This window comes from Lottia gigantea, assembly GCF_000327385.1.
Source record: "Lottia gigantea unplaced genomic scaffold LOTGIsca_161, whole genome shotgun sequence".
Lineage (NCBI taxonomy): Eukaryota > Metazoa > Mollusca > Gastropoda > Lottiidae > Lottia > Lottia gigantea.
Window position 1 is genome coordinate 290,869 of NW_008707986.1, and position 11,430 is coordinate 302,298.

The following is an 11,430-nucleotide window of genomic DNA, read 5'->3' on the forward strand; positions in this document are numbered from 1 at the left end:
TTTAATTTGGTGTTTATTTGGGTGATGATATTATACTATTAAAAAAACATAATTGATTTCTGGGTAAGTATTATTTGTAATTAGTTAAGTGCAAGTTTAATTTTGATTTTATCCAGGAGAGGGTTAAAGTCGATTTCACTTTGTATGACTTCGATCTTGTCAGAAATCTTAAGTTTTAACAAAGATTGTCCCATCTTTTCTGTTAAAAGACATATGGTTCTTTATGCTAATGTTGAGTGTTCATTTGTTTTGGAGTATTTAAGGTGCTTGTTTTTATTTCTCTGTAAGGCGTTTTTTTTAGAGCTCGAATCCTCTCAATTAAAAATGATTTTAAAGGGACAGGTTAGCCATCTGGTTGACCTACGGGAAACGGGAATTTCGCAGCTAAGCAAAACAGTAATAGTGTTCACATCTCACTGTCGAAATTCTTGTGTGTCCAGAGTTATCCGTGTTTGAAAGTTGAGAGTCGTCTTTTTTAAAGACTATGCCATATATATAAAGACATTATATAGAAATAAAAATTGAAAATTCCCAGTTTGAAATCTTTTTGAAGGAATAAGGGAATTTTTGTACATTTCTAGTACTTCTGAAGGCTATTTACATATATTCAAAACCAAATCCACCACCCAAAATGTCCCTTTAAATAACACAAATTATTTGTTACACACATAACCTGCCAACAACCGCAAATTTTGCCACACAAAATCATCGGGCGGATGAATGTTGTTATTTTCGAACGCTGTACTCATGTCCCAGATATTTAAAAACCATACTTTATCATGAAATTCGGCCAGTTCTCTTTTCAATATATCCATGTAAAGCTTGCCGTGATATATACTGAAATGTGTTGAACAACTAGTTACATAAAATACGTGCGGTGATTTGATTGCTATATGTATGTTCTTATTTCTCTTTAAGGCGTTTCGGATTGGTGTTTTTAGAGATCGAATCCTCTCAATAAAAGATGAATAATGCATTCTCATAAAATGAGCGTAGTAATGAATGATGAAAACCATACGTCCAGTACTCGGTGCCTCGTTCAACAGAACCGATGCCGGTTTTGAGTTCGTTTTTCCATCTGGTGCTACCAAACCCTCCACAAAGGGAAATTCTTGAACTGCCCATGTGAGACTAAAATTATATCGAGGAACCTGACAATGGGTTGACTTATACCACTTCCGATTCGTCCACACCGCCGTAGTCTGTTTACATTTAAAGACATTGTGTATATAAGTGTAGTATTGACGAACGGTCGAATCCCCAAACGCTATCATAGTTGTGTTCTTAAAACAATTAAAAAAGTTCTTCTTGTTCACAGGATTGTGGCATTTTGTATGTTCCCACACTGTTCCGTTGAAATATCCAGTGGGTTGTATCATGTTCCAGGTCTCACGACGGGATAGCTTGGTACAGTTAATCGTGTTTGGCCGGGGCTGGGATGTATGGCCTGAAAATAAAGATTGATACTTGATAGATTACCTCTACTGATACATAATAAAAATAATGATGTCAAAAAGATGTCAACGTCAGATAACAGTGAAATCTTAACAACACTTAACATGGCCACCATAACGTCATATGACGTCGCCTCCATGACGTTAATTTACGTCACCACCATGACGTTATTTGACGTTGCCATCTTGACGTCACGATATTGGCGTTAGCTGATGACGCCGCTATCGTGACGCTAGTTGACGTCTAACTCTTGATGTTAGTTGACGTCTCCATCATTGACGTTAGTTGACGTCGTCATTTTGAAGTGTATCTTCGCCATATTGGCGTAAGTAAGTTAACGTCGTCATCGTGGTGTTAGCTTACGTAGCCATATTGACATAAGTTGACATCGTTCCCTTTACGTTAGTTGGCGTCGCCAGCTTGACATTAATCGACGATGTGGACGTCAAAGTGTCGATTAATGTCATTAATATAGGCGGAGGAAAGAAGAATATTGGAATAATCCTTGGTGTTTTTGACATACATAAAAAGATGTTTTTTCATCAAGCAAACCGAGACCCATGAGAAAAAGTCTGGGCTGTACTCAACAACCGAATAGAGCATGGGGTCATTTCTATAATTACCTGATTCTATTTTTAACTTGATTTGGGATGAAATCATGATTTTTCTATCATGTCTAAAAAATAAAGTAAAATATCTTTAATTCCTTGTACTAAAGTATTCACAGTATCATGGAATTTTTCAGACATTGCATATTTGACAGGGTAGAATTCCACAAAAATTCTAGGTAAGAATGTGTTGTAAATTTAGAATTTCGCATTGAGAAATACCATACTTACGATAAACTTTATCGAACGGGAAGGAAATTGTGCTGATGTTTCTCAGCAATGCATCCCCCCTCCCACCCTTTGAAAATAATTCTGACAACCAACCAATTCAATTACTTCAAGTAAACACCATACACCATTGTCACACTGGATTTATTATTTCCCCTACGGACAACCATGCCTGGCTACGGGCCTGATGTTAATAGCCATAAAGACTATAAAAATACATTTGATATGTTTCCGTAATAGGGAAAACAGTGATTATCAACAACAACAATAAATAAACAAAAATAAACCTTTCAAAAGAGTTGTATAGAGCTGAAGTGAGAGGAACATTAACATTATTGAAGTCGTAAGCGAAAACAAAATCATTACACGTCAGGTTACCATTTAACGGTTTTCCACAATACCATCCATAACCATAATTCACCTTTGTTAAATTACAACTAAGTTTATATCCAGGGATAACAGAAAACATGGAACAGAGAGTAAATTCCTTCAGTTTCGCTTTTTTAAAATGACCAAGATGGAAATTGATAGATCTGTATTCTCGTCCTAATTGCAAACTAAAAGCGTTTGCCTCCCTTGTAAAGGGCAAGGCTCCCACGATTATTGAATCTCCTTCCCATAATGCTCTTAACGTAGCAACATAACTTCCGTTTTTCAGATCTACCACTTCCGCACTACTTGCTCGCCTAGGACCTTTAGCTGATTTCATCCAAACTTGAACGAAATCGGCACCGACGGTCCGCTGTCGTCCGGTTCCGTCCTTCATATCAACTCGTACGTTGATGATATCACCGACCTTAAAAATTGTTGAAGAACCTACTAGAACCAACTTTGCCAGATTAGCACTTGACGTTTTGTTAATGTCCACCAAAACTTCAACTTCTAGAAGTTCTTTCTCGATGGATAACATTGGTTCCGTTATTGGCGGGAATGTCCCGAAAAAACTAGCAGGTGTTTGTTTCTCGAAGACTTCCAGAGGAAAACAAGAACACACAGGCTTTCCACACTGTTTAAGTCCAGTTTGATTCGGAAGATCTTTTAAACATTGAGGTCTTCTATCTCTATATCGACATCCACGTGGTCGAGGAGCATTATAAACTATGAGTTTCTCTGGTTTAATTCTATAATGGATCACGTTTTGTTCCGCTTTCTTCGCTAGAAGTGAACTGAAACTATACAAAATATCGTATATTTTTATGTATTGAGGTTTAAAATTGAGGGTTAGAGAAGAGCGCATTATATTCACAATTATACGGTAAATATATAAAATCTTAACGTCCTAAAACTTTGTACCTGATTGGGCTCTTGAAGATATGCTATGCTACGGATTTTGCAAAGGCAGAAATATGTACGAGGCATCTGCATATGCCGACTTTATTTTCAACTGCTAAAAAATGGACCCTGACCATAGTCAGACCACCAAAAAGACAAAAACAAAAAATCTAAATCAAGCCACAACATGAAAGATTCTAATCTGCATTAAAATCTATATGTTATCAACATTCAACAAAAAAAAAAAAAAAACTAAAACCACTCGTGGTACTGAGTGGGACTTGGCACATGTGCCAATTTGCTAGAGAATTTGAAAAAATCAACGTTCTTGGCCTATTAGGTCACATGCTAAAGCAGTCACATTTTTGAATAATTCTCTTTTGGGAGGTTGTGAAGTCGGAAGTAGAAGTCAGACATCAAATATGAAAGTGTCAGTAGATTGCCAAGGTCAATGACCTTTGACCTTGTTAAGGGAAGGTCAATGTCACTATATATCAGTCACCAACCTTTGAAAATACAAACGGTATAAAACCGGAAGTTGACGTTGAACATCAAATATGAAGGTATTAATCTTTAGCCATCCTACAAAGGTCAAGGTCATCAAAGGTAAAGGTCAAAAATTGAAAATATGTAAACTATAAACCCTTTTCCTTTATTTGAAGTACGAAGCTGAAACAACTGACCTTTTTACACACACTGGCCAAGAGTGAGAGGTAATTGTGTGCAAGGTCCTGACTTAAACAAATGTATTCTATGCATGTTATACACCTGATAAAAATGTAAATAATAAGTAATTTAACCCTAATGTGCCACGCCCACCTCAAATTTTTGTCATAGGTTAATTCATATTCAAAATGTCTCGTGTTCCGAATTCCAAGCTTCTAAAACAAATAGGTCATAAGATATACATACACCCAGTTCAAAAAGCAAAAATATTGTTAAAAAACACTGGTCAAGGTCAAGAAAATAAAATTATTAAATTTCCGAAATCTGTTCACTTTTTGGAACTATGAAGCTGGAACAACCAAACTTCTAAGACAAGTGGTTCGAAGGATGAGGTAATTGTATGCAGTTTCATTTTAAACAAATTTATGTTTTGCCCTTTGCCAAAAATGAGTAATTTAACCCGAATGTGCCATGCCCCCTACATTTGTCATTGGTGAATTCATATTCAAAATATCTAGTTGTGTTCCAAATTTCTACGTTCTACATCAAATAGGTCATAAGATATAAATACACCAAGCCCAAAGAGACATATTGTAAAATTTTGCAGTTTTACACAAACGATTGTAATATATCATCAAAGAGCATGAAAACCTCATAAAGAATACCATAAATTAACCCTCTATATTAATTTGGTCACGTGCTACAACAGTCTAAAGTTGCCAAAACCGGAAGTACAAGTCGGAGTTCAAATGTCAAATTATCAACTGATAGCTAAGCTCAATGACCTTTGACCATTTACAGGTCAAGGTCACCAAAGGTCAAGGCTAGGAGATAAAAATTGTTAAACTTAATAAAAACTTCAACCACAAGTTGAAAAAAAGCAAAAGCGAAATTCAAAAATTGGCTTCCTAGTCTTTGTTAGCAATCGATTGCAGTTTACATACACATCAAAATCATACACGTCCAATTATTCTAAGAGGCCCCATTAAAAAGTGTGTCATTTCGATAAGTATTACTTCCGGTCTGAATATTTTTTTAAAATCGGCTGAAGAATTCTGTCAATCAGCAAAATTTCGTTCATTCTTCTAAATTATACCAGAAGGGAGTCGACCGGAAGTACACTTGAAATTCAGTCGCTTTCCTGTTTAAAAGTGGAAATGAAGTACAAAATTTGACTGTACCATATTATTAACATTAGTTAAGTCTCTTTGCATTTAAAATTTCAGATAAATCGACGTAAAAACAAAAAAGTTGGAAACAAATTGAAAAATTTGATATAAAAAAGTGAGCGACGAAATTCGTAATTTTTCAAGTGCTAAGAACAAAAATGACTGCCACTTACTTTAATTGTCGATGATGATAAAAATTAGCTCTATTGGTAGTGAAATAAAAACCAAGTACTGTGATAATAGTGACGACAGTCAGAATAACCTTTAAATTTCTAAATGCTAAAATAGAAATCAAATTTTCGAAGTGGAATAATAGTGGTGCTCTGAGGTCAAAGGGATTTTAAAGAGGTTTTCTAATTCTTCATGTGTATCAGGGACACTGATAGCGTCAATTTGCACCATTCCATTTTCAGTCAGACATCTGTGGTTCCTGCAATTTCACAAAAACTTAGCAATTGAAGACGTGATTATAACTTCTATGCTATAGTGACGTCATATCCGGTAAAACAATTGTATATTTTCGAAAATCACAAATATTTGAATGATGCAAATAGAATGCAATACACACATAAATAGAAAAAAACAACCACTTTAGTTTTGCAATGACGAGGAACCCATCCAAACAACTTGATGTCCCTTAACAGTAATGCCAGTTTACAGAAAGAGTATAAAGTTGCTGGTCTGGGCCCCGTTTCTCAAAAAATCCACTTTCGACTTAAGATTCAACTTACGATTGTCTTAAGTTTACGATTACGTGCGTTTCTCAAAGGCTATCGTAAATGTCACGAATAATCTTACGATAAAAATTGTCGTACAATCGAGATGTTAAAACTAAGCATGCGCAATACAGGCTTAAAAGCAGATGACAAAATGTCTAATGAAGGCGATGCGACAAGGAAATCAAATTGAATGAAAAATCAAGAAGATTTTTTTTCATCAAAGAGGTTACTGAAAATATATCTATGGTAAAATGGAAATCTTCATCCTCATTAACAGCAAACAATAAAGCTAAATTTTAGAAAGTAGTCTGTAGGCAGATACGCCCCCTCGGCTGCCACTGTCTATTTGGCCTATTTTGGCAAGACCATTTTCCAAGGGACGATTTTACGGACGCGGAGAAATTGTTCATTGCAATTCAAAGTGTTCGGAAATTTTGATTTCCACAGTCAATGATACTTAATGATGACATTATCGCTGTTTTGACGTCATCGCCGAAGCGAAAAAAATGGCGGCTTTCAACTGAGACGAAGGCGAAAAATCGAGAAGGTGGTCAGTGCTACTTGACAATTTCTTGCTCAGTCAAAGACACTTAGGGATCAAATCTGATGTCAAATTTTTTTCCCATTAAATACAGTTAGTTATTTTGAAAAAAAAGACCATTTGGCTCTACCAACTGATAGTTACGACTGATGGTTTGACCATCCGTAAGTTTACACCAGAATTAGTCGTAAACTTACGATAATTTTGATCTTACGAATTTTTGAGAAATGACCTACGATTGATTGTAAGATTTTTTGAGAAACGGGGCCCAGGAGCGTGTAATCGAGAAGGAGATTAGTTGTCAATATCATCCTTACCTGAAATCATGTTGAATAAAGTTTTAAAAACGTATTGTCAATTAATCAGTTGTCTTCTAGGTGATAAGGATTCGAATCCTTTTGTTGTTAAGAAACAATCTGATTCCTGTGAGTTGTCACGGTGTCTGTTTTCACCACTATTACCAATGTCAAAATCACTCATCTACGGGGCTAACTTTCTTTCCAATTTCTTTTGGTCTTCTCCATTTAAAAAAAAATTAAGATTATTTGTTAACGACACAAGATCCTAAAGCTAGGATGAAAATAAAATCAAATGAATGAAGTTTTACGTCCCATTTTTCTGTACAATGTGAGCTAATGAAGATGGGCAACGCCATGCAGTATGTAATGAGGGTAATTTTGCCAAGACAGCGGCATTAGCCGGCTCTTTTTTCGATTTCCAACTGTCGAGGGATCTTTAAAGTGCACCGCCCGCAGCACAAGGGGGCCTCGGTTTATTGTCTCATCCGGACGACTAGACGCTTTTTCCATGTCAGCCTCTCTTACCTGCATCACTGACAGGGGGAAGCCGGGATGAAAAATCCGAAGGTATTTTCTGCACCTATGCTAGGATTGAACCCTGGACCTTTAGGATTTTTTTTAAATTTGTATCTTGGGAATAATAAAAAAGGTAGTAAGAAGCTTAAGATAAAGGGGAATAATGTCTATGAAGCGATTAGTTTTGGAATATAGATTTCTACGTCTAATTATGGCCAGCCGATCCATAGATAAAAATAAGTTTAAAATGTTGTTAACTTTCTGACATGTTGACAATTTATAACTCAAAATAAAATATAAAAACATTTCCGATTCTGTAAAGCCATCAGGGAAGGAATCTATAAGTATGGGGGTATAGTATCTAGTAATGGTTGTATCTTAAGACAATGAAGAATAAATGTAGCATATATTCAATATTATCAGAGTCACATAACTGAATAACAATAATAATAAATAGTCTAACAGACTATATCTATGTAATTTTTGATATGTAAAAATAATGTTATGAGCTATTTTGATATCTGTTAAAATACAGTCATTACTCTTTAAAAAAAATGAAAAGCATTAGGCCACACCAAATTAATATTAATATTTGGAAAAATATCATTCCAAAGATAGCTGAGGTGGGAGGCAGAGATATATTATTCCTATGTTGTTTTAGATTTTTGAGATAGTGTCACCAGAAGAGAAAAATATCAGAGATTTTAGTGATTTCACATTTGATAAAATAATTAAAACATAATGTTCATCGTTATATACAAAGTAAGTAATATTTAATTTCAGTGACATATGTACATTGATATATAACAGTGATTATCTGGCATGTAAAGTACACCCGGCCCATGGGCCTTTAAGTCACTATAATAATACACGAGATTTGTATAACAACTAGAACGGGAACTTAATTTATAGTAGGTGAGCATTTATAGTGATCAAAATCGGCTGATAGTTTCAAATACATAAAATACCTTCAATTGTATAATGTTTGACGACGTTGTGAGTATGCGTTAACGGGATATTTGGCGAGTTGGCGTGGGTAATTGTTGATAATGTCAAACATTATTTCAGAGATTGGTCTTTCGGAATCTTTATCTAATATGTCCCCAAACCAACGGGATCGGTGATTTACATTTCAAGAGAAAATCAGTTTCATCTTCGATCTCACCGTTACCGCAGATTTGACACAGTCTGGTTTCCAATTTCTCACCTACAAAACGTCCAGTTTCGATTCGAAGAGGTAGGACACCGCATCTGAACTGTGCTAGTAGTGAACGCTCGTTTCGTTTTAAATTTAGTTTCAGGAAGGTTTCCAGTTCGAAAGATGATTTAATGGTAGCATACGTGCGTAGTTTCGGTGAAGTGAGGATTTTCTCGGACCAAGAGTTATGGACGAATTTGAGTATTTTAGACATAATGAGATCGGATTCAACAGGACGCTTATCTACAAAATTATTGAGCAAATCTAATTTGTCAAATACGAATCTCATATCTGAGCACCAGTTTCTATTGTTACCGGCTTTAATGTAGTCGTATTCAAAAACACACTTTGTTAGCTTATTATCGTCCAGGCAGAGTAATCGGTTCCAGTACGCGAACAATTTGGTCCAACGGCGTTGTAAAGATGGCAGAATACCGACATCACCGGATATAGCTAACGTAGGTGTGAACCGATGAAAACCGAGAAGGTAACGAAGTGCCCTATTTTGAACATTATCGATAGATTGATAATTCTATTGACAAATGACACAGCCATAGTCTAAAATCGGAGTAACACAGGCACTGCAAAGCTTAAAAAATGCCTGGGAGCCATAGTCCTTTAAGCAATGTACTTAGGAAATTATTCCTCCAAGGGCACACTGGCTTCTGAGCAGAGAGTGTCAGTCGCTATCATGATATTAAACTTCTCATGTAAGACTACTCCGAGATATTTATATTTTTCAACAATATCTAAGTAGTGGAATTTGAAATTATCCCTTAATGTTCTACCTCGACGGAAGTGGATGCATTTTGACTTTGAAATGTTAATGACTCTCGAGCTTTTGCACCGTAAGTCCAGTACGTCTAACATTCCCTGCAGGCCATCCTCGCTTAGGGACACAAAAACAATATCGTCTGTCGAACTCCAGAAGTACAGTTGAACCAATCAGTATATGCTCCGCTTATTTTCACACATGCCGTGGTCTCAGAGTAAATATTTTGAATTGCTGTGTATAGCTTACCAAGATGTCAAATTCAAGATACTTTGACAAGCGTGTATTAATGAGATTACTGAAGAGTTTGAGACACAAGACAATAAACTTATTCCCCAATAATTCAATGGGACTCGTTGGTCACTTGTACTTTCCTTGAGAATGAGACATATCAACGCTTTCCTCCATAACGATGGGATTAACCCCGTATTAAAGATGAGCTCAAAAAGCTGATGTAGAACGTTAATTATGGGTTCGTATTTCAAAATAGCGTATGGAATGGAGTCAATCCCCACTGCTGATTTATTCTTGCCACATGCAACCACATTTTCGATTTCGTCGACAGTTATAGGGGCATTTAATAACAAATTAGGATTATAGGATGGAAGTGATATTTCGCTCCCTAAAATTGATTTGTGTGAACATGCTTTGTAAAGAAATGCGCCACCTGTCTAATACCACATTTTCATCTATCGCTACTTGATTGTCGTGTGTTACTATTTCTAAGGGAACAAGTTCGAGTTATCGGTTCTCATGACTTCAATATCGTTCGCGGTTGCCTTTTTTTGTTGCCTTTCAATTTGTCCTAGACGCCTATCAATTATATCACGTGATACTTTATACTCTCGCCTGTGTTGAAGCTTCTCACTCGTATCACATTTCACATAACGTCGCTAGTACGTATCACCTTCTAAAGATCAGATAACTCTTGGTTCCAAAACGGTTTAGAATTTTTATATGTGGCCCTCTGTGGGTCACTATAACGGTAACATGGGATTTCATTTCTCATTTCAGTGATAATGGCTTTGCAAAGCGAATCAAACACATGGTCAATATCAGATTGCGATTCTCTAGGCAACTCTATAATGTCCCAATTTGCTAGTTTCTGACTGAAAAATGTCATTTGGTGTCCGATCCAATTTAAATTTCTCTGGTCGTTAATTGGCTTTGAGCTTCAGTGGAGTTCGATCCTCCGCGTGGTGACCTGTGATGCTGAACTCTGTAACTAGGAAACAGTGATCTGGGAGCTTACATTTTTGCCAAAGTAAATGGTGTAGACCGAACATATCGACTAGATTCTCGGGTAGTATTACTTCGAACGCATTACACTTTTCTAAGACGTCATGTGGAACACATATGAAGTCAACAAGAGATTTACCTCGGGGTTGAATAACTGTGAAATTGTCTTTAGAAGGGCCACTTCTGCCATTTAGGACGCACAGAATCATCCGGAAACTCGGCTAACGCATGACCATGTTGATTGAGTGTTTTGTCTAGCACATTACGCTTCTGAATTTGGTCAATTTCGTCAGCTACATTACTGAGCGTACCCATTTTGGATTAAAGTCACCAAACACGAATATTCTATCCTGATCGTAGTTTGAATAGACTCCCGCGAGTAAATGGGCGTAGAAAGCTTGTGCATCTCGCCCTCACGTCGAGTTTTCGGGTGATAGATAGATAGAACAGCTGTACACTATAAATGAGTAATCAGTACGTTCTGAAGTGAATAATACCCCCAATATACCATCATATGACCTGTCAATAATCAAAACCTTAAATTGATCATGTATCCATGTTTTAATTAGTAGTCCAACACCGCGAGATCCTTTGGTTTGTTGCGTAGTATCAATACTTTTTGGGAGTTGTCTTTAAGACTGAATTTAACAAGGCCTGGTTTGCCGTCCCGTCTTTGTTGTGACCTTCCTGTATTGGTGATCTCGGCGGATGACGCTACGTCATTACCTAAAACTTGAATGATAGCTTT

At 36.4% G+C, this 11,430-nt stretch overlaps 1 protein-coding gene across 1 annotated transcript; it reads right to left on the reverse strand.

Annotated features, from left to right (window-relative positions):
• Positions 1–653: 653 nt before the first annotated feature.
• LOTGIDRAFT_173494 (hypothetical protein) lies at positions 654–6,985 on the reverse strand (the record flags this gene model as incomplete). Its single annotated transcript, XM_009051236.1, has 5 exons — positions 654–1,447; positions 2,079–2,131; positions 2,579–3,457; positions 5,572–5,677; positions 6,976–6,985. The coding sequence occupies 5 exons, from the start codon at positions 6,983–6,985 to the stop codon at positions 654–656; spliced, it is 1,842 nt and encodes a 613-aa protein (XP_009049484.1).
• Between the last annotated feature and the right edge of the window lie 4,445 nt (positions 6,986–11,430).